Raw genomic sequence first — 24,221 nt, forward strand, 5'->3', positions numbered from 1 at the left:
TACCTGATAGGGCAGCAGTATTTCTATTCAAGTAGCAGTGAGGGAGTCACTTGACTCCATGGCTCATTATAATCTACACACCGCCATCTAAATTCTTTGTTCTACAGGTGTTAAAACCCTCTCTCCTTTTTAAAGTGCTTGGTGTTCCACTAATTAAGCTATCCTTTCTTTTGCAATTCTGCTGTCTGTTAGCTGCTCCTCTTAATGTAGCTCCTTTTCACAGCCCCACATGCTGGTTTTAAGTTTAGCTAAAAACATTGATTCAGGTGTGGAAACATTAATTCAAGTGAATAGTGACTCAGGTGTGAAAATAACTTTCAGTAAAGCACTGGATGAACTGTCAAGATGCTCAAGAAGGCTAGATTTCGTTTTATACATCTGAAAGAGATGTACATTTAATTCTAATGACAACATGACTGAAGAAACATCTTTGGATTATTTTTGTCTAGTTTGTTGTGTTAACATCTAAAAAACTTAATGCACTTTCCAATAAAGTTATACTTGTTTTTGCTTCAATCTTGATCTGAATAATATAACCTTCAGCCCCTAGCATATTAGTAAAGCTTCTAGATTATTTTTACCTGGAAAAAATGTGCAGACTCCCCCTCTTTTCAAAATCCTAGATCTGTCCATGAAGGCCATATGTTTGCCATGTCATTCTCCCAAATCCAGCCCCAGTGGAGATGTCTCTGTGAGGACCAAAGAGAAGAAAATCCCCATGAAGGTCTGCTGATAGAGACCACACAGATTGTTCCATGAAGGGAACAGCATGTTCTTCCCTCCATTTCAGAAACAGGAGTTTTGTACACAGAAAGAAGTGGATTTTCTACATCCCAGATGATCCAGTAGAGGCAAAAAAACACCCACAGAACCTGTCCTACTTCATCTGGGTAGGGCTCCTCATTGAATGCAGCAGCTGGGTGCTTCTTAAAGTAACTGGTATTTCTAGCTCTTATTATTGGATTGCATCTCACGATATATTTGTTGCTTTCTTCCAGACCCAGAAAGCACTGACTTTGGAGAATCAGAAAATACAGCACGTGTATAATAAACAATTTTTTTATAAAGTAAAATAAATTTTAATTTATGTTATTAAAATAACTAACATAATATTAAAAAAATAAAACATTTGCTTATAAGCCACTGAAATATCATCTCTAGGCACTGGCCTCTCATGCTTATGCCTGCAAGGAGGTCTGGATCCAAAAAAGGTGGGAATAACTCAGAAAGGGGGCCTCTCCTCTCCTCTCCAAAAATTACTGTGACTGTGCTAGGGTGTCTTTTGTAAACATCTGATCTTTGCATCACCACAAACTTGCTTATAAGTGTCCCTCTAGATGTTCAGGTAAAGACATGATAGGATCTGAAACACAATCTACACAATTGCACTTCCTGCCATGCCACACATGCATGGCAGGAGGCATGATTATAGGATCTAGCAGCAGATCCAATCACACCTTATTGCCAAAGCAGGGGGAACCTGGGATCTCTATTCTGGACTCCCCCTGCATGGACAAGTAGCAAGTTCCCAAAGGTGTGATTCCCACAGCTGATAGGACTCACAGCTAGGGCTATGTCCCATGACTGTCAGCTGCAGGACTCCCAGCCAGAGCGGCATAGGTACCTTTCTACATATGCAAATTAAAGTTGAATACCAACAAGCTATAAACTTTAATTACACATTTTCCAGCTCTCACTTTTTAGCTGGATGGACCTTTTTATGGTATGATAGTTACTGTGCACATGTAGCCAGTCTAAATTAATTGCACAATTAACTAGTTCATTGAATAATACATGTAAATGTGTAGAGGGAGCCTAAGAGACCCTGAGAGACGTGATATACAGCAAACATTCATTTTCCTGTTGAGATAAGCCAATCTCACGAATGACCCCTTGTGACAGAGGGGTTCAGCAGCTTATTCAAGGGCTTAAAATCCCCTGTGATATACCTGTTTCCTCTGGTTAGGGTGAGGGGAGACTTTGTGCACCACTTCCACCAGTTAATTCTTGGCTTAGTAAAATGCCCTTCTTTATTTCTTGAGTTAGCTTCGGGTGTGACCAGCATGGAACTGATGCACAAAAAGGACCAAGTGGCGAAAGGCAATTTCCACACAGATACAGACATAGAAGAAAAAGAGAAAGCAGGCATAGTTTTAGTCCTTTGTACTTCTGAGCAGCTTTTTCTTGTTGGATTTTGAGTGAGGTGCTGATGGCAAAGAAATCTTAACATCCTTGACAGGGAGAATGGCCTGCAATTGAATTATGTTAGTGCTTGCAAAGGCTTCATGGGAGGAGCCTACAGCCTTACACATACAACTTTCTTCTTTTTGTCAGAGGTCAGGAGCAGGTGCTGACCAGAGAAGGCAGGTCTGGGGGACTGATTACTTGGAGTCATCTTAATGTGAGGATGGGCAAAGCTTTGAAGCTGTGCAACCAGAGCTGGTCTTAGGGATGCACAAAGTGGGTGACCATCCAGGATGCTGTGGTCAGGGGGGGCAATCATGGGACACAGCCCTAGCTGTGTGTCCTGTCAGCTGTGGGGATTACACCCCTGATTCACCTCGGTTGATCCCCACTCCCCTGCACCTTCAGCCACTGCTCAGGAGGAGCCGGGTTGGGCAGTGCAGGTGGCTGTGAGAGCATATTCCCCACCCCACCATGATGGGGCCAGGGAGACACCCACAGTGCTGGGGACTGAGCCAAGGACAGGGTCACCTGTCTGGGCAGCTGTGCTCCCCATTCCTTCCCTTCCCTTACCCCGTCTGGCCAAAGCTGGCTGCTGGGGGTGTCGTAATCATTCCCGGCCTCTGCAGTGGCTCCATGTGGGTGCTTGGGTAGTGGCAGGCCATACTGACAGCTGCCAGGTGGCTGCAGCACAGCAGCCAGGGTTGGAGACAGAAACAGCTGCACTCCCCCTGCCCCTTCCCCTCCCATTGGCTTCTGCCTGCAGTAGCACTGCTGACTTGGGTGGCAGAGGGAGAGGGCACCAAAATACAAGTTCGCCCAGGGTATCATTTTCCTTAAGGCCAGCTCTGTGTGCAATACATGTGCATTTTTTCCTTGGTGCTTGATTCTTTCTTTCTTTTTCTTTTGAAGTGTCTTTGTTAAGGTAGCACCCGATGTTGTGTAGAGAGCATATCTGAACCTTTTATGGTGCTGACTGCCTCATCTGACAAGTGTCTAACATGCAAGATTGTACACATTTTCACACTTCTTTGATGTACCTGGCCACAGTATGATTAAATATCATTCCCCCTCCCTCCCCCAACATGCATACAAATAGTGCTACTGCTTCCTCCATTACCATGAACTGGCTGGAGGATGTCTGACAGCACTGCCTAAAATGTCATAGTAATGGGAAACAAAGTGGAGACAGGATTGAGATATGTGCCAGATCTGTGATAAAAAAAAAGCCTCCATGCTGTATTTCTTTTGAAATTGTCTTTTTCCACTCCTTTTACAGCCACTTTTTTTTTTTTTTCAGAAGCTCACGATCAGAGGTCAGGAAAACAGACCTTATGATGAGAGGCTGAGAGCCATGGGGCTATTCAGCCTGGAAAAGCGCAGGCTCAGGGGTGATCCGGTGGCCACCTATAAGTTTATCGGGGTGCTCATCAGGATCTGGGGGAACATCTGTTCACTAGAGCCCCCCAAGGGATGACAAGATCGAATAGTCACAAACTCCACCGCGACGGATTCAGGCTAGACATAAGAAAGAACTTCTTCACTGTCCGAGCCCCCAAGGTTTGGAATAGACTGCCACTGGAGGTGGTTCAAGCATCCACTCTGAACGCCTTCAAGACACATTTGGATGCTTATCTTGCTGGGATCCTATGATCCCTGCTGACTTCCTGCCCCTGGGGCAGGGGGCTGGACTCCATGATCCCCTGGGGTCCCTTCCAGCCCAAATGTCTATGAAATCTATGAAATAAAACACAAGCCTGCTGAGAACACTTGCCCCTTTGTTTCAAGCCCCTTCAGACTAACATCAAATAAAACAGGCAGATGCATGCATGAAGTGATCCAAATAAAATAGAAACCAACCCCCATTCTTGCTCAAATTTGAATCAGAACTGAGGTTTAAGAATAGTCAGTTTTAAAATTATTTTTGATTGTGTTTTTACATTTTTCCTCTGCACTGCCTTGATGCATTTCATTGAAAATGCTGATGTTGCACTGGTAAATGCTCTAGGTTAGTTTTGTATATGCAAGAGATGCAGAACTACTTTGGTTGGATATTCAAAGTAAAGCCCTGATCTTGCACTGAGGTGCAGACCTACAGAACCCCACTGACTTCAGTGAGGTTCAGCTCGTAAAAAGCTCATTACAGGACATGGGTATTTTTATTTTTTAATATGCCCACAATTGCTATACTTTTTAGACTCTAGCAAGGCATCCAAAGCTCACTGCACCTTATCTTGGGGTTTCTTTCTGCAGCAGTACTGTAAAGGCTGGTTTTTAATCTTTGTATATAAAAAGTCAGCTTGGTTGGTCTCCTGGAGAAAACAACTTCCTTCCAAAGACAATAGCCACAGGCAGGAGAAAGTTCTGGAGTAGAACTGGCTCTGCTTTAGTTTGGGGTGAATATGAAAATTATCAGCTAAATTACAAACTGGCCAAAGGACCACAAATACAGTGTTATGATAAACACCACTATATTCCTTTCTCTTCCACCCAGCCTGACCAGAGCCAAGACCAAGTCCAATGGGTTTTAAACCCTTCTCAGAATCCATAGTCTAAATCTTTTATCCCAGACTGATGCTGGATTTTGTATTCTGTTTTACTTAATTAGACCCTGATTTTACAAAATACTCAGGCACTTAATAGTCCTGTGACTGCAGCACATGTAACTGTCTGTGCACCTGGAGCCATGGCCATACCAGTTTGTTTTTGTACGGTATCTAGCACAGATCTTTGGGTGCTAGTGCCACAAAGATAAACAATAATGTAGGCCTCTGCCTCCCCCCACTTTCTCTTTTAAACATTTATTTCTTCTGTGAGAAGCTGCAGCAGTAAGGAAAATGGCTAGCAGGATCTGGATTAGACATTAATAACTACCCTGAATTCTACATTGTCCTGAGGGCAACAGTTCTGAACACAATAGCTCTTAAGCATCTAGAATATAGAGGAGGAAGACAAGTTGGACTCAAAATGGTAATCACCATTCTCTTTGGGACATCCCTGCCTACAAGAGAATGATTAAGTTCCAGGCAGTTTAATTGCGCTCTAACTTAAATTAAAAGGCACATATCATAATTGTTAGTTACCTTTTAAGGTAATACCTCAGGAGGCTGTTTCCATCCTTGAGAACCCTGGATCTGAAGAACTCCATGTTCTACTGTGCCTGCTCAGAAGAAACACAACTAATGCACTACACTGTTCACTTGAATGCCCTAATCTACTCTTACTTTCCCATTTATTTCCACAAATTAAAGTGGCATTTCTCAGGATGAAAATGCCATAGGGAGGTAAAGAGAAAAGGATGACCACATGTTTCCCATTTAATCAGACCCTTCTTTTAAGAAATTCTTGAAGTATTTATGAAAGAATTAAGATATGTCTTATGGCTCTAATGGAACTGCAGAAGCCCTAAGGAGACTGTGGAAAAACGTAGAACTTTCTTCCATCTCCTGTAGGTAAAGAGAACTTCAGTTTAAAAATGGTACTTTCATCCCACTAATTGTTACTCTTATTTTGCTCTCTTCCTCTGCTTACTTAATAGGAAAGGAACATGCTTTCTCTATTTGCCTGCCTTTAATTTTATTCTCAGAATGAATTGAAAGCCATTTGGATGTGGACCTTCTTAGAAGTTGAAAGATTGCTGATACCTGCCAGAAAAGGACAGTAAAAAAGGTCTACATACCAACCTTGGGAGAAGACAACAATAACTGGTAGGATTCCTTGGGGATGGATTTTCTATTGAATCTATTTAAATAATTAGCTAAAGACCTGATCTACAGCACATTGAGATTAATGGAAAGACAATGGCTTTTAGAATCTGGAGCAGGGCCTAAAAAAGCATTTGGGCTAATAAAGTTCTTAGGTAATAGTAAATTGGGGAGAGTTGCAAACACAAGTGAACAGACAGAAATAATTCAAGGAGAGGTAGAGAGATTAGAAACATGGACAGATAATAACACAATGAAATTCATTGTGCAAGTCACTCGTGATTAAATCACTTGGCTATAGACCATGAGCTTGGCATTCTATTCCTGGCTTTGACACAGATTTCCTTATTATCTCTGAGCCTCTGTTTCCCAAATGCAAAATAGGAATAATGGCACTCACAGGACTGCTGTGATCTGGGACGTGCAGACTGCTGTGATCTGGGATGTGTGGAGATATGGCGATGGAGCCTATCACAGTATGTAGCTGAACCAGAAAGAATGCAAGCAAATAAATTTGGGAGATAAATATTTTAAAAAGTGGTGCTCAACCTTTTTGGGTGATGGGCTGGATGGGAAGTGCCAGGTTTGTCTGTGGGCTAGATCCAGACAGTGGCAGCAGGGGCAGTTGCAGTGGGATTCTATCCAGCTGTGCAGAGCAGGGAGTGGGGGCAACCGGGACCCAATCTGGCCCCACAAGGAGGAGGTGGAAAAGAGGCTTGATGAGGCTCCAACCTGGCCCCATGTGGGGAAGGGGCTTGGCCTGACCCACCCTGTTGCACAGCACTTGGGGTTTGTTTTTTGGAATTTGGCAGGGGGAAGGTGGCAGTATTGATTGTCACTGCTCCCCCACCACCAAATTTACCAACATGTGGGGAGCCTCATGCACCAGATTCCAAGGCTCCATGGGCTGCATTTTGCTCATGGCCTAGAGGTTTGGCACCCCTGATTTAAAACATGGATCTTCCAGGTTCTCACCCATGCGGAATAGTGACATTGACAAAGGGGACATGAGATACTGGGCAGCAGAGATGTGTGGCTTTGTATTAAAACAGGCTAGGACACAACATAAAATATGCCATGTTGGGTCAGACCATAATTCCATCTAGCCCACTATCTGATCCCCGGATGCTAAGGGGAAAAGTATATATGCAAGGCATAACAAGGTTCATCTGACCATTGTCCCCCTCTCCCTACAGTTTCCAGGGACTAGAAAAAAAGAGGCTTCACATCAGTTCATGAGTAGGTAGCAGATACGGCTCAGGTTTGACTACCCTGGAGCACTGAGGGCAGGTCTAGGCAACACAGCAACAAGTTATTGACAAATTTAATTGTTCAGAGAAAAGCAACAAAATTGATCAGGTGTTTGGAGGGACTTGTCTATGAAGGGAACATTTCAAAAGTTAAACAGACCTAGCTCAGTGACACAATGGCTAGTGAAAGAGTCTTCACATATCTGAGACCATAAATACTACAGAGGGAGAAAAAAACTGCTAAAAAATGGTAAGTATAACTAGTATAATGGGAGGATACTAAAAAGGGGAAAAAATTGTGTGAATTTCAGAAACAGCTTCCTGGAAGTCTTCTGTGTGGTAGTTTTCAAAGTGAAGTGAGAGAAGATGGACTGCTTGGCTCATTTCAAGTTAGAGTGATGCAGCCCTAGAAAATGTAATGTAAAAGATAACCCTGCATTGGCAGGAGGTACTGGGAGGCCTCACTATCTCTAATTTTCATAATTCTGTTCTCTCTCTTGGTATCCAGTAACAGATAAACAGATTCCAATATCCTAACTTCCTTCCTTCTACAAGCACTCTCACCATATCACCTCTAGTTTCAACATGACTAAAGAATCTGGTCCTAAAACTGAAAGCATATTAGGATACCCCATGTTCTGAAATTCCCCTAAGAAGAATCCTGAGAGGACTATCTTTATAGTAAGCATGACAGGACTGTTAAAACCCCTCCTCATATTAAAAAAACAACAGATACATCAGGTAAGAAGCAGAAAAAGTTTATACTGGATATAGACCATTTGGAAGGGTGACTCAAGAACTGCATTTGTAATTTTGCACCATACATTCTTCCTACTTTCTTCCTGAATCAGAGCAGCATGAGGAAGACTTCACTCATCTCCAGTCCTTGGCTTGAAGGTTTAAAAGTACAGGGACACAGGTCAGCATTTGAATGGTTGCTGTTTGCCTTGAACATCCTGATCAGTCAAATGATCTCTCCTTCCTTAGAGAGTGTAGTGAATATCAGTGGAAATCAGCAAATAACCCTGAAGAGAGAAAAACATTCACCAGAATGACCTTCTATTACAGATTATAGGCACTGACTTTTCTTAGTTTTGCCCCAGTGTTGGCAACGAGAGGTTTGATTTTGTGCTGGGCCAATCAGGAGCTTCAGCTGAAGTGAAAAAGACACCAAGATGATTCTGGCATGCCTTATCTGTGCCTCTCATATTCTGGGCTGCTTTGTGTTTGGGATAGGCTCTGGTATAAGTTAGGACAGCCCTAGCGGCTGCTGTGAATTAGGGTAGCCTTACCTCAACTGGCTTATAGCTGCTGTACAGCACAGAACAGTCAGAGTACAGAGCGCTCTGGCTGTTCCTGCCCCGGGCTCAGCCTTTGGGGAAGTAGAGGGTGGTACATAGCTGGGTACATTGGGCCTGTGCCACCCTATACTGGTGTATTCCTCCCAGGGACTGAGGTAGCCATTTTATGTTCCTTTAATGCCACCAAAGCTTCTTAAAGTTGTTGCAGTGTGGGGAGGGGGGGGGGTGTCAAGTTTTGGCCCAGGGTTTGTATGATAGAATCTATTCTATTATTAAGACTTAGTAGAGCAGCCTCTTAGAGCTCATGTATATGCCACAATTTTTGCCCTTTCATGCACTGCAACTATGTGTCTGTTTGCACGAGTGGGATTTCCCAACACTTTAAAAGTCTTTCTTTTGCTGTAAACTAAAACTACTTGGATGTAGTTTAGTTTGGTTCGCTGGAAATTAAAGCTTTGTGTCCATGGATTCATTGCATGCAAACACGAAGGCACTCAAAGGCATGTAATGAGCCTCTTGTCCACCACATGGCGCTACAACTTCTTTGTAGTTCACCCCTTGGAATTGCTTTCACTTTTGAATTGCTTCCCCCACTTTTTTTCCCTTGTGTGGTTTCCTGCTTTCACAGCTGCATGGCGCGGGGGGCGGGGCAGGTTGGGGGTGGCAGTGCTGGACCGTCTTGCTCTTCTTTGGTGCCAGCCAGGGAGCCAGCTTAATTTGTTTGAAAACTTTGTGCATGTAAACACAGGTTCAATGTTCCAAGGCTGAATTAATGTGAAAACCTAGTACATATAAACACAGATACGATGTTCCAAAATAAAAAATTTAAATTTTATAAACCTATTTAATTTAATGAGGATTAAAACCCATGGTGTCTACAGGTGCCTGTACATATCAAAGGGACAGTGGTATACATAAACTGACTTGCATGCTAGATCTAAAGCTGATGTAGCTGGATGTGAAGGATCAGCAAATCCTTTAAAAGTGTGGAGCTGGGATCGTGGCTCCTATACGACTCCCCACTGCTGACCGCCACTACACAGGTTACAGCTGTGTGGAAAGTGAAAGAGATGAAGTTTCCCTGTGTCCTGGTTGTGGTACTGAGTGCTTTGGGGCAGTTGGCATTCAGCAAATGTTAGAGTTGCCTTTGGGCTGCTTTAAGTTATATCAGTGGACTGGCACACAGAGACTTATGAACTATTTCTCTTTGTGAGTTGTATCATGTGCTACCCGCCCAAAGTATATGAAAGTATAATATGACTAAATGTTGAGAGGAAATTGGAACTGATTGTTTAATTAATTATTTTGGGAAATTAAAAAATATATCTCAGCATCATCACACTTGCACTCTAGCATAAAATTTTAATAGTGGGTACGCATTTTGAAATCAATTAATTTAATAGATCAACATCTGATTTTAACATAATCCAGGCATTTGTGTCCGTGCTGAGGGCACTGGTTATTTCATGGTCTAGCTATCTATATTACATGTTGAAGACCAAATACTGATCTTGGTTACAAATATAATACTGTACTAATTCACTGGCATCTCATAAATTTAACTGACACCAGAATTTAAGTTAGTGTGAAAAATTCAGACAGATTGTGGCATAGAAGAGTATTTCTCCATAGACTTTTAGGAGGTTACACTTATCTCAGAGCTGAATTCAGCTGACTGAATGCAGTTGGCCATAGTGCATATGTCTGTACTACATCAGATAGTGCTAGGGAATGTTGCTGTGAAGACACTCATCCATTTGTTCCTTCTCTGCATGTACTGAGAACCAAAATATGGTTACTTGCCACTCCCTCATGTGCAGCTAGGGTCAGAGGTGATCTGGTGGCCCCCTACAGGTTTATTCGAGTGCTCATCAGGATCTGGGGGAATGTCTGTTCACCAGAGTGCCCCAAGGGATGACATGATCGAATGGTCACAAACTCCGCTGTGACTGATTCAGGCTGGACATAAGGAAGAACTTCTTTACTGTCCAAGCCCCAAGGTTTGGAAAAAACTGCCACCGGAGGCGGCTCAAGCACCCACTGTAAACGCCTTCAAGACACATTTGGATGCTTATCTTGCTGGGATCCTATGATCCCTGCTGACTTCCTACCCATGGGGCAAGGGGGTGGACTTGATCCTCCAGGGTCCCTTCCAGCCCAAATGTCTATGAAATCTATGAAATCTATTAAATAAAGATTTAGATTCTCACCTGATTAAATTCAAGAACTGGTTGAATGAACTTAGTTTGGGCCTGATTAGGAAGAGGGAATCCTTTCCTCAGTTTATCTTATAAAAGATAAGAATACATGCATTTATATGTGAACAATAAGTACTGGCTCTTGTACAGCATCTTTTTTTTTAAACAGTTAATATGCTTTACAAACACTAACCAATCACCACCTGTCCCCTGGGAAATAGATATTACCCAGATTTACAAACAGAGAAAGAGCTCTCTAGAAGAAGAGGTATGTGATCATGAAACGACTGGTGTCATAATGCATACACACAAGGGGGGTGACCTCATATTGGACAGGCAACATTAAGTCTGGCATTTCCTAACTTGTGAATGCTTGCTTTTATAACTGCAACCTTCATTTAAAGTAATAAAGTTACATTTGGGAAAAGCTAAATACTTTATAATGCAGATGGAAACACCCCCCAGAAATTCTATCGTGTGGAAATATCTTGACCCTCACTCAGGCTCCAAAGCACAAACCTCTACAGCCTGAGCTGTAAATGGGAACAGCTTGGGCGTGTCAGCCTCTATATCAGTGGTCTCCCACCTTTTTAAGGTGAAGAGCACTTTTTGAAGCAAAGGGCAATCCAGGATCTTCCGCACCCTGCACCCCTACCCCCACTGCCCTCATTGCCCCCTCCCAGCAGGTCAGTTGGGGGGGGCAGATCGAGGCCCCCATGGTGAGGAGGGAGTGGGGCAGGGGAGAGTAGGGCCCTGGCTGGCGTAGGGTCGGAGCCTGAGTGGCTCATCCAGGTGCATGGGAAGGCTTCCACTGCTGCACGCAGCCTGGCAGAGGTGCAGGGGCATGTGTCCCCACAATCTGTGTGGGACGAGGCAGCTGCTGCTGCACTTTGTGCCCTGAACCCCGCTGCAGCTCAGGGTGGTCACGTGTGTCCTGCTGCTCCTGGGCTGCATCTCAGCCACTCCCCATGTGCATCCTACTGCTTCTGATCAAGGAGCCCCTGATGGTTGATCTTAGTCTGAGGGGGCTAGCCCCACCAGCTAGCGCCCTCCCCCCCCCCAAATGAGATCGACTGTCAGGGACTCCCTAATTGACCACTACTCTATATGGACTAGGCACTAGAGGGAGACTAAGCACAGACAGTGAAGGGGATCATTTCCAGGTGCTGGAGGGAAGTGTGCTTAGTGGTCATAGATCCTTCTGCCCCTCCCCCCCAATAAGCCTCTTTTTGTCCCTTTCTTCTCCTAACCATCCATCCAATCTCCCTTTACTGTGCTTTCTGGATTCATCTCTCCCATCGTCTCCCTCTTTTTATCTACCCACCCACCAATCCTCACTCTTGTACCCTTCTGCCTGATATTCCCTCTAACTCAATTCCATAACTCATATCACCCCTTCAGCTCCCTGATTCCTGCCTTACCTTTTTAGCCAGTGTTCCAGCTCCTTCTCCTCACCTGCTCTGTTCCAGGAGACCAGGTCCCCTGGCTTCTGCCATCCTCTCTCTCTATGCCATTGTTCCTACAACCTCCCTTCTTTTTGATCCTGTTCTCTTCCTCTGCTACCCACTCCATCCACTGCTATTCCCCTCACCCTTTGTCTCTTTTCACCTTTCCCCTATTATGCATCTCACCCAGACTGTTACCTCTTCTCTACACTGCCTGGACACCACCACAGGGAGCACACAGAGCACAAGAGGGAGGTGATGTGAGACAGTGACATAACAGTGAAAAACTAAAATCACATACTAAATTTTATTGCCATGTAGTCCCTGGGAATACTGGAGATCATGGCCAGTAAAGGAACAATCCTTACCATTGACTGCTGGGATTGCTCCATTCCATAATACACGAGACAGGAACTTCTCCAAAAGTGAGATCTATCATGGGGGAGAACATGGATCTGATGATCACTTCTTACAATCTATGAAATTGCCTTGGGCTCTAATCTTGGTTGGAGTTTTTAGATCAAATTTGGTAAGACAAAACCACAAGTTAAAATGATCTTTGCATTTTGAGGTACTCGGTTGAAGCCAAACAAAGCAATGGGATATTAATCTTTGTCACACAGTTTCACACAATTAATTTAGTATCCACATTTTTATTTACTTAAAATATTTGCTTGTAACTACCCTATAGGATTTTGGACAAGTCATAATTCCACACAGTTCAGCTTCCCAGTGCTAAATGAATGTCCTCAGATATAAACTAACCATGGGGGAAGGGGTCCAGAAGGGGGAGGTAAGGATTTTCCTTTCTTTGCTACTAAATCTGTTTCATGCTTTTTGTGACTATCATTCTTTCCCCCTCCTCTCTTTAGCTTGACAATGAGACTTTGTGCTGAACCTCAGCCTACCCCCACTACCTGTATTTTCCTCTGTGGTTTGCCCAGCAAATGTGATGCTTCTGTTACTCCTCTGCTACAATCCAGTTTTATATTATCTGGTAGTGATTGTACAACATCATATAATCCTTCAGAGGCAGTTAGCTTAGACAACATTTCTCTCTATTTTGAGTATTACAATATTACCTGAAGGAAAGGGAAGAGTAAAGCCTATATGATTATACGACAGATAAAATATTGTCTGTGTGAAACCAGAAGGAGAGATAAAGCCATCCCAGAAATAAGTAGGCTGAGACAGAAATGAATGGGGAGATTTAAGTTTCCTCTCATCTGAACCTGCCTCTTTCTGAAATTCTTGGTTTTAAGAACTTAAGTTTCCTTTGCACTGAAGTCATCAGCTTACCTCAGAAAAGTCAACACCAGAACGTGTCAGGGAGAAGTGAAATCTGAACAGAATATAATAAAGGGAATCATTATAAAGGATAAAGGTACATTGTTTTACCTGTGTACAGTTATTTTCAGAGCTATAGGCTATGTGATATCCCCTTAAAGAGATGCTTTTATTGGCATGGGCCCAGTGAAGTCCATGCTACCTCTCACAATAAAGAACAGAAATGGTTTTCCTCAGGCACAGCTTGGAATGTGCACAGGCATGTGGCCTGGGAAAAGTTTTTCCGGGGACATGAGAGCAGTTCTCCCTCCAAATTACGCTGTATAAATCCAATTGATTCATACACTCAGCTTCACCAGACACCCCCTGCCTCTCAACAACTCTGCATTCAAAATCATACAATAAAAAGTCAATTTCAGAATCCCTGGAAATTTAATAGCTATTCAGGCATCCTGGCTATGTGAGCTGGGAAGAAAAATTTCACTCTGGGGCTGTTACTCCATGTGATGGCTGAACTGCCAGTTCTTCAGAAGTTTGGTTCTGTTCAGATAAATTCCCAACGAGCCTGAGTCACTGAAGTCTCCTTCCTACATGAGCTCTCTCACAGGTTCTTAGGCCACTAACTCCCAATTCCTAAATCAGTATTCTGAAGCATTCATGACTTCCCATGATACTCTTGTTGTAAGGCATTTACTACTCCACAAGACTACTTATGAGTGCTTTCCCAGGATGCTCTGGACATTTATAACCTTAATTTCCTGTAACAATCCTCTTGAATAATCTTCTTGTGAGCTCCAAATCATAAAGTTCTACCAAAAACTCCAGTTGTTTCATAGTACTTGGGAACCAACTGTACAATGTGCTGAGCAAGTCCCCTGTGGTTCTGGTCTCTACCTACTTCTTGAAACAACAAAGCTTAATAAATTTGGCTATTGTCTTTAATGCATGAAAATGTAGGTTCTGTAGAAGCTGCCCTGATCTCTAGAATCAACTGGGTTGTTAGGTCCCAGTGAACCACTGCCCTAGAAACATTGATCACTTCCAGAAAAACAAGCACAGAAATCACAAGACATGATAAAGAAATGACTTTAAACAATCTGGGCACCATCTCATTCCTGGGTTATTGCACAATCTGAAATAAACTCACATGTAACCTAAGTAGCCTTGAGTGCTGCTTCAAGTTACAGAAGTCTCCCTATACCTGTCTGTAGCTTGTTGTACTAACCATATTGATTGTAGTGGCATGTGCCACATTGTCCCATTTGTCCTTGCCCCTTACAGTAAAGCTTGCACGGATCCATGCAGAGTTGTGTGTAGTGGCTCAATGAATGCTTGAACAGGGGAGAATTTTATGACTCCATGTGTGTGTCTACATGAGATGCTTGAAGCACAGTAGACTAATTCTATACATTAGCATGTCACGATGAAAGCCATGCCAATGTGCTAATGTGCAGTAAAATTAATCTACTGCACCTTAGCATCACATTAAAAGTGTGCTAGTGCTACCGTGCAGTAGTGCCGATCACGGTGCATTAAGTTAGTACCTGTTGTTATAGATACTAACTTAATACACCATAATTATGGCACATTAATGAATGTGTAGATGCTCCAACGATATGGTAACAATTACCACACAGAGGTTGGAAGGGTTATGGAATCTCCCTCCCTAGTATTAGCCAAGATATAATATGTATAGTGTTTAGATTAATGAATACAATTAATAGTGTGGATAGTATGTTGTTTCTCCTTGAACATTTCCCCTATAGAAGGACAAAGAATCATGGAAGACAGCACCCTCAGTTGTTCTAAAAATATCATCATCTTCCATCCACAGGATCTGGGTAATGTAGCAAATAAACTAATCTCAGGGCCTCTACCTCTGCAAGAAGGAAGGTAACTGATTATCTTCTTCTCATATTGACATGAATGCACAATAGAGTCCTTTTAATAATGTTACTTCCTGACCTTTATTTTATGGACTTGGACAAAACTATCCTATGTTACCTCTTGAGAAGTAATGAGATAATCAACTTCTGTTTAGATATAGTCATGTTGGCACTGGTATTCACTGTCTGAAGAAGAGAAAATCTTGTTATCATATATACAGCATGCAATCCTATTTAGGATACAGGCACAAATATGATTTGCTTTTATAATCCAAAATGAAAGCACCCAACATTTTTATTTATGTAGATATTGAAGTAATTTTTGTGAGCTGTTCACTTTCTATCCGATATTGGGTTTGTGCCTGGTAATATAAAACACTGCCTCCATTATCAGAGTGTCATTGGCAACATTTTAAAAGGCTTGGATAACTGAGGTTTCCAGTGGCCAAAGGCACTTTTAGCGTAATGAAAAGGTCTTTGGAGATATGGCCCACTATTTTATAACAAGCAGGTTAAGAAAAAATGAGCTTCAGAAAATAGAGGCTGTAATATATTTTTTCTTTCTTTCTCTTGGAAAGACACTCTCACCCCCCTCAAAAAAGGGATTCTAAAGGTAAATTCCTCATAACCTGTACATCAAATTATTTCACAGACATGAAAATCCAATTCCTATCCAATGTAGTGGAAGTCTTCTGTGGGTATCTGTGAGCAGCACTGGTGCATCTGTTCTAGGTCACACTGACCTCTCAGATTCTCAGAAAATTTGGCAGATAGCAGTATGGAAGAGCAAACATCTTTTATCCCCTGCACAGAAGAGAGTTTTTGGTCCAGAGTACTTACTAGATTCCCTGCAAAGATGAACTGGAGGCTTGAGTTTGGCAGGACAGAAAACATCTCTAAGTAGCCAGTGACCTCTGTAGTCAAACTGCCTGTTTGCAAGCTGACGATAGGTGCTGCAGTAGATTGTAGCATCAACATCAGTGGGTGTGACATTGTATAATTCTGAACAAGCTGTAGAACCTAGAAGCAAAGAAGACTTCAAACAAGTTTATAGGCATCTCACCAAATAGGTTGTTACCAATGGATGTGTACAGAAGTTACACTTCTCGCATGATGAGGCAGCCAAAAGTGCTCTGTAGCCATAACATAACAAGTGCTCAGGCTGCAGAGCATTTAAAAATGGCAGATCATGTGAGAAATGAATCTGTGTCTGATGCAGTATCAGATGAAGGCACTCTAGGGCAGAGTGCCTTAGCAAACCTGTATACAGGTTCACATTGAGGTTTAATTTTGGGCGATTCTGCTCAAATCCTAGGGACCTTTGCGGGGCTAGGATGGTGCTTGTGGGAGAGACAGAAAAAGCTCTGTTTTCTCCCTGTTCAACTGGCCTGGGGAGGTAGGGAAGGAAGCCTACCTATGCCACGTGCCCCCCTATTTACCCCTGCTAGGTTTTTGGGGGTAGCTGGGATATACCTGCACAGCAGGGGGTGCTCTACCCTTCCCCCCCCCCGCAAGCTCTGGCTGTGGCAAAAAGTCAAGCCGGCCTCTGTGTGCTGTCAAGAGGCTGGGGCAGGGGTGGGGAAATGGAGCCTCCCCACTGCATGGGCCTAGATTGGCTACCCCTGCCGGGGCTTTAGGGCATGCTGGGCTGGGCCCATGAGGTAAAGGGGGCTCTGTTTTCCCTCCCCACTCCCAGATCCAGGTGCAGCAGCCATCTGTGCTCCAGGTAAGGCAGCCCCTGTGGGATCAGGGAAGGGAGCCCTCCCCACCATGTGAGCCCAACCCAGCTCCCCCCAAGACCCCAGCAGGGGTAGTTGGGGGGGGACAGCATTCCCCCCCTCCAAACCCCCAGCTGCTGTTGATAGTTGCCAGCTGGGGGGGTGGGGCTGGGGAGAGGGGTGATCTCCCCTGAGAGGCTGCTGGAGCACCTGTCTGCTGCCCAGGGCCGGTGCAGGCAAGCTCCGAGTTCCCTCCACCCAACAGGCAACTGCCCCCACTCCAACTTCCAACAGCTACTTTAACTATGGCACTTTTGTGTAAATGTCTGTATGCCTTAACATCTGTACACCCCCTATAAAAACACATGTCTTTCTGAACCTGTTAGTCTCTAAGGTGCAACCCTGCCCTTCCATTCGCCTGGCTTCAGACAAACATGGCTCACTACCATTGAGTTTATATGGAGGAACTGTCTTCAAAATATGGTACATGGTAGACAGATTATAATCAGGTGGTATGTAGGTAGTTTTATAAAAAAGATTAGCATTGTATAGTAAAAAAGATCTATTATAACTACACTGAGCCAAATAATTAAAACATTTTGTCAAGTCCTCGGTATTTTTTTGAGGTGGTTTATTAGGTCTTACATGAATATTAAGTTGAAGTAACAACTCCAAGGTTGCTCCTGAAGCTTAAATTCTAGGTAAAGGGAGTTAACATGATGCTAAATATCCTGGGAAAGTGAGGAAAAGTAATCACTCATATAAAGAAAATATAAAGCTCTACACGTATGCAGACACAGAGTCAAAATCTTTAATTTTCCTTTAATTATCATTCCTTCATATATACCTTGACTCCCTGCCTCAAAATGTATGATTTCTCTTTTATTGCTGCTATTTTCTACTGCATACAAAATGCCACAAGTGAAAGACTGAACTAAATCAAGATGGCTACCATTCTCCCTTTCATTTTTGCCTATAGAAGGGAAGCTAACTGTATTAAAGATGACATTATTTCCAAGAGGATTGAAAACAAACTACTTTCATAAAAAATGGTCAATCCTGGTCTCTATGACTAGAAAATAATACAGGACTTAGAAAGGATAAGGGGCTTGGAGTGCTGTCTGAAGAGATTGAGAGGAACTGAAGTGGAATGAAGGACAATGGAGAAAAGTGGGGAGCGGAGAAGACTGCAATAGGTACAGAAGAACATACAGTCCATTGCAAGAATTCAATGAAAAAGTTGTATCTGTGAGTTTGTATGTTGAAGGCATTCTTTATATTAAACTATTACCATCTAAAAAAAGGATGAAGGCAGGGCAGAGTGGCACCTTAATTCAGAGCAGTAAAAGTTGTCATAAGCAACATCTTACTTCATCAGTAACAGCAGAGAGAGGTTGGAGGGGGTTATGGAATCTCACTCAATATTAGCATAGATGTTATATGTATGGAGTCTTGATTAATTAATGCATCAAATATTGTAGCACAGTATATTGTTTTGCCTTGACCATTCCCCTTCTACAAGGGCAAAAATTCATGCATGCAAGAGATGAGACTCAGTTGTTCTAAAAATGTTGTCATCTTCTTTCCACAGGATTTGAACATTGTAGCCAAAAAAAGATCTCAGGCCCCCTATACCTGCAAGGAAGAAGGGAACTGATTTTCTTATTTTTTTACTAACATGAATGCACAGCTAGACTAACAGAGTATATTATTGCTACCTCCTGTCCTGTATTACTGCTTCCAAAGTAATGAGATAGTCTGCATCTGTTTAGTCAAAGTAAAGTAAGCTGTTGCTTATGAAGCTCATGCCTCTCTGAATTATGATTGTCTATAAATTGCCACTCTCCCCTGCCTTCTCCCTGACTTCAGACTAACCCAAATAACTACCTCTTTCTGCATCTGGATGATACCATACTCAGTTTAAAAATAGGATGTTAACATTGTTCAATATTGTTTTGCAGGTTCAGTAAAAATGCTTCTGTTACATTGCAAATGAATTTCTAATCGAGTAACTTAACAGCAAGCTGAAGAGAATCTGAATAAAGTGCGGAGAATGCAGGCTGCAGGAGAGGCATTGGCAGAGGGCTGTAGATGAACACTCCCTAACACAGGAGTCTTAATCTGGACTTTCCCAACAGCAGCCACAAATCATCCCTTCTCACCAGCCCCCAGCCCTGATGATCTCACTGCCTGCTACAAACCTTAGGAGTTTGCTAGCACTCTGATGATGTCCACAGGGGGATTAGATATTGCGGTCCCTTAAAGGTTTACAAGAAAAAAAAAAAGAAACCTACCTCAGGAATGGTATTGTTAGGTGTTACTTCAGTTGGCATAAAATAAGTGGAAAACTGCAAGCAAATGGAAGATATCAGATCATCTTGCTTCATATTCACGTTCAGATTCTCTTTAAAGAAATGCACTCTGTTTATTGTCATTCATTTAATCCCCATTCTTGATTTAATGCCCTTTCCTTCTGGGAATAGTCTTAAAGGAAGTTACAATACATTATGACAAAGGTTAGGGACAGACATTCAAAAAGCCTGACCCTGAATTGATTCAATCTTTGCAGGGTAGTCTAACCTGGCTAGGTTAAACCAGTTTATAACTGTACAGACATCCCAGACATGCAGGCACATGCCTGCAGTGGCTCAAGCTAGAAGCCGTAGAGCAGCCCTCCCTTTCCTTCCACACTGCTGAGCTGAGGGGGGTGTGGCCAGGCCCTGGCAGGTTGCTCTAATTAGGGAGACCCCCACCCCTCCATGACCAGCCAAGCAGGGAATTGATAACATGGTGTTTATTACCCCTAACTCAGTGTTTATCACTCTATTAAGAAAACAACAGAGGGATATTACCAGCTACCTGCTGATTCTGCCTTTGTCCTGTCTGCTACAGCATGGACCATAGCCAGCAAGTGGTATGCTAGCTAATGCTGAGAGATGTTTGTGTAAGGTAGATGGAACGGGGAGGGAAGGGGGGAGCCAGGCAGATGCCTGCAGTCTCTGCCAAGCTCCAGTCAGGGAGCAGAGGGGAGAGGCCAGCCCTGCTGCGGAGCAGAGAGCCCCACTCAGCTCAGATAGCATGCTGAGATGCTGGGGGAATCTGATTTAACTTTAATTAGCAAGGGGTCTGGGACCCCTTGTATAATCTGGTTTGAGCCAAATCAGTTAAATCTGATTTGGCTCAAACTACATTCAACCAGGTTTATCTCAAACTGGTTTCAGCCATCTTCAAACTGGTTTATATGCACTGAACATCTGTTCTGTTAGAGGTTTAAACCAGTTTCTAATCACTTAAACCAGTTTACGTGTAACTTCTGTCCCTAGCCAAAAAGGTTAGACACAATTGTCATTAATATGTATTAAAAAAACATGCTGGAGAAACAAAGAGAAGTACAGGTATAAATCAAATTTTAAATTCTGTTTCTAGTTTGTCCTGTAGGCTCCTATAGCTGGAAAATACCGAACCCACTAAAGACAGACCCTTTGCTGCTCTGCTTTGTGACATGGTTTGCTCAGTCAACGGACAAAGCTGGTTACAAAGGCCCCTTTTAGCACCATTTCACTCCGCAAAGCCCACTCAGGAGACCTTTCTAGCACTGCCAGCAAAGCAACAGTGTTCTCAGTTTTAGCCTTCCCTGTTTTTCTCCCACTGGTGACCAACTTATCTTGTCATGGCTGCTTCCTGTTCCGTCTTTATTGCTCTCTAATGATTTATTCCAGTTCTAAGCAGAACAACGGTGTTTCTTGTAGAGCTTAGTATACCCGAATGCAGCTGTGGGCTAAAACCACACATTTTCTTCCCAAACCTTTCCCTCCCTCCCTTACTTAGTCAGGGCAAAGGAATCTGTTCAGAGAACAGCTCTCCATGGCTCTTTCTTCCACCCTCTGCATTAAGGTGAAAGAACACGATTAGTTCTATGACATCTACCATTTCTGTACTCTGCATGGTATCAAGAAGCAACTAAGAAGTTGGCCTGAGAAACAGTCAAATGTAGAATTAATATTGTGAATGATACTTAAATCTGGTAGAAGCAAGCCATGGACATATACAAATTCCTCTGGGAAATGATCAATAAAATCCCTTTCACTGATTACTTGCATATCTGAAACATTTGTAATTCTCACACCAGCTAGTTCCACTAACCTCTTTTGTGATGGTAATGTTAAAGGCCCCTGCATTGTAATAAGCCAACGAAGCAGATTTGAAGAAATACTCGGAGACTCCCAGGTAGAGCATGGAGTTATTCTTGTCTGGAAGAGCGAATAGGTTTGGTACAAAGGGGGGATCTGTGTGATTTCCAGCTGGATAGACTGTACCCTGCAAAGAAATATATATATTGGCTTCCAAAAAAGAGACCTTTATTTTTGTTTTGTTTTGCTTCTTAACTCTCAGGGTATGCCACAAAACTGTTTGCTTACTCAGGTTTTCTTCTAGCAGCTTGAGTTTTTCTTTCCCTTTGGGGAATATATATATTCCCTGAGATTTAAGCAGCAAAACAAAACAAAAATGAAGGTCTTTTTTTGGAAGTCAATATATATAATAAGCATCATTACTGATACTGAAGAGAGTCAGAGGGGTCTTGAAAGAACACAGATCCAGAGAATTAGCAATGGAGGCTATTTACCTTCAAATCCAGGTTAATGTATGATTTGGAGATTGCTGGAGAGTTAATGAGCGAGTAGTCTATTTGGGCAAAGGCATCAATCTGACTTAGAACTGTAAAATTATGAACAAAACAACACAGTGATTATTACAAAAGTTTTATCATAGCCAGTTATGTTTAGTTCCACATGGAGGCAGGTCTTAGAGAAGAAAAGCACAAAGGAAACAGTGATTCAGTGAAGCGGGGTAAGGAAACAAATGAATTTGGGCTAGATAACCTTTAATGTCCCTTCTCACCCTATGGTTTTGACCAACAGTAATTCAGGCCCAGCTCTTCTCCTGTCCCAGCTTGCATATAGCAAAAGACTTTCCCTCAAATCCTGTTTCTGTAGGAAACCATATTTGGTTTAAAATCAGTTAAATGGGTTTCAAAACTCCAGGTCTCTCTTTGTGATGTGTTTGTGCAAGGACTAGCACAGTAGGGCTCTGATCCAGGTTTATAGCCCATAAGTGCTATGCAGAATTATTGCTGCTACTGATACTGTACACCTGGAAGGAGGCAGTAACATTTCTGAAGCTGTCAATCAGTGCTGAAGCCACTGGGATGTTGTTCACTCCATAAGTTGCACCTTATGCCACAGCACAACAGGAGAAGCTTTTTCTCTACATTGTGAAGAGAAGGTATGTCTCTACACCACATCATTGCCACTACTGAGGGCACCCACTCACCATAATACACCCTGGTCATACACTCCTGCTTACAAGTGCTAAACTTGGAAATGTGGCACTGAAGCTGCTCTGGCTACTCCCAAGTATGCTAAAGACAGAGGTCCCAAGTGTGAAAGAAGAAAACAAGCTGTATCTCAGCTATAAAAAATATTAGGAGGCAGGTATTTAGAGAGAAACAACTCCTGAATCATAGAAAATTAGGGTTGAAAGGGACCTCAGGAGATCATCTATTCTGACCCCCAGCTCAAAGCAGGAGCATCCCCAACTAGATCATCCCAGCCAAGGCTTTCTCTAGCCAGCTCTTAAAAACTTCCAAGGATGGAGATTCCACAGCCTCTCTGGGTAACCTGTTCCAGTGCTTTACTATCCTTCTAATGAGAAAGTGTTTCCTAATATCTAACCAAAACTTTCCTGGCTACAACTTGAGTCCATTGCTCCTTGCTCTGTCATCTGCTACCACTGAGAACAGTCTAGCTCCATCCTCTTTAAAACCACCCTTCAGGTAGTTGAAGGCTGCTATTAAACCCCCTCCTCAGTCTTCTCTTCTCCAGACTAAATAAGCCCAGTTCCCTCAGCCTCTCCTCAGAAATCATGTGCCCCAGCTCCCGAACCATTTTCACTGCCCTCTGCTGGACTCTTTCCAGTTTGTCCACATCCTTTCTGCACTGGGGCGGGAGGCAAAACTGGACACAGTGCTCCAGATGTGGCCTCACCAGTGCTGAATAGAGAGGAAGGATCACTTCCCTCAACTAGCAACGCTCTTAATACAGCTCAGTATAGTGTTAGCCTTTTTCACAACAAGAGCACACTGTTGGCTCCTGTTCAGCTTATTGTCCACTGTAACCCCAGGTCCTTTTCTGCAAAGCTTCTGCTTTGCCAGTCATCCCCCAGCCAGTCCTGGTGCATGGGATTGTTCTGTCCTAAGTGCAGGACTTTATACTTGTCTTTGTTGAACTTCATGAAATTTCTTTTGGCCCAATCCTCCAATTTGTCTAGGTCTCTCTGAATTCTAGCCCTACCCTTCAGCATATCTATTACTCCCTCAGATTGGTGTCATCTGCTAACTTGGTGAGGGTATACTCCATCCCATTTTCCAGGTCGTTGATGGAGATATTGAACAAAACCTGCCCCAGGACCAAACCCTAGGGCATTTCACTTGATACCAATTGCTAACTAGGCATTGAGCCATTGAGTGTTACTCTTTGAGCCTGATGATCCAGCCAATTTTCTATCCGACTTGCAGTCCATTCATCAACTTGTACTTCCTTAGCTTGCCTGTGAGAATGTTGTGGGAGACCATATCAAAGCCTTGCTAAAGTCAAGGTATATTACATTCACTACTCTTCCTGCATCCACAGAGCCAGTCATCTCATCATAGAAAGCAATCAAGTTGGTCAGGCATGATTTGCCCATGGTGAATCCATGCTGACTGTTCCTAATCACCTTCTTCTCCTCCACATGCTGAGAAATGGATTCCTTGAAGACCTGGTCTATGATTTTTCAAGGGATTGAGGTAAGTCTAACCAGTTCATAGTTCCCTGGATCCTCCATCTTCCCTTTCTCAAAAAGGAACACTATATTTGCCTTTTCCCAGTCATATGGGACCTCTTCTGATTGCCACGAGTTTTCAAATCCCTGACTGAATAAGCTGATAGGGGAAGATACAAGCTCTGAGGTAGTAACCATAGGAACCAGCAATTTTTATGACACTGCTAGCTAATGCATTGCAAACTGTTGCTAGCTTCCATAAAAGTTGGGTTATGTGCTCACCAATTCAAGGTGAGTCCTTGCTTCCTTCATGGGCACGTGTAGACGAAACAGGGGCCCTAAATTGAAGCAGTGGGTTTTTAAAAACACTGTTTCAATTTAGGGCCCTTTAAACCCCCGTGTCATGCATACACCCACTTACCTGCCTCT

General features: G+C 43.0%; 1 protein-coding gene across 1 annotated transcript in view; it reads right to left on the reverse strand.

Annotated features, from left to right (window-relative positions):
* Positions 1–7,880: 7,880 nt before the first annotated feature.
* LOC109316600 (BPI fold-containing family C protein-like) overlaps positions 7,881–24,221 on the reverse strand; it is a 34,286-nt gene continuing 17,945 nt past the window's right edge. Inside the window, exons 8-16 of the mRNA XM_019544807.1 lie at positions 21,598–21,689; positions 21,117–21,290; positions 19,268–19,321; positions 16,096–16,275; positions 15,374–15,441; positions 13,382–13,424; positions 12,451–12,514; positions 10,650–10,726; positions 7,881–8,163 (exon numbers count right to left, since the gene is read on the reverse strand). Of these exons, the coding sequence (XP_019400352.1) occupies positions 8,122–8,163; positions 10,650–10,726; positions 12,451–12,514; positions 13,382–13,424; positions 15,374–15,441; positions 16,096–16,275; positions 19,268–19,321; positions 21,117–21,290; positions 21,598–21,689 (794 nt within the window). The 3' untranslated portion in view covers positions 7,881–8,121. The remainder of the gene's footprint in view (positions 8,164–10,649; positions 10,727–12,450; positions 12,515–13,381; positions 13,425–15,373; positions 15,442–16,095; positions 16,276–19,267; positions 19,322–21,116; positions 21,291–21,597; positions 21,690–24,221) is intronic.

Source organism: Crocodylus porosus, unplaced genomic scaffold, assembly GCF_001723895.1.
Source record: "Crocodylus porosus isolate Cpor-Errol unplaced genomic scaffold, CroPor_comp1, whole genome shotgun sequence".
In the NCBI taxonomy this organism is placed as follows: Eukaryota; Metazoa; Chordata; order Crocodylia; family Crocodylidae; genus Crocodylus; species Crocodylus porosus.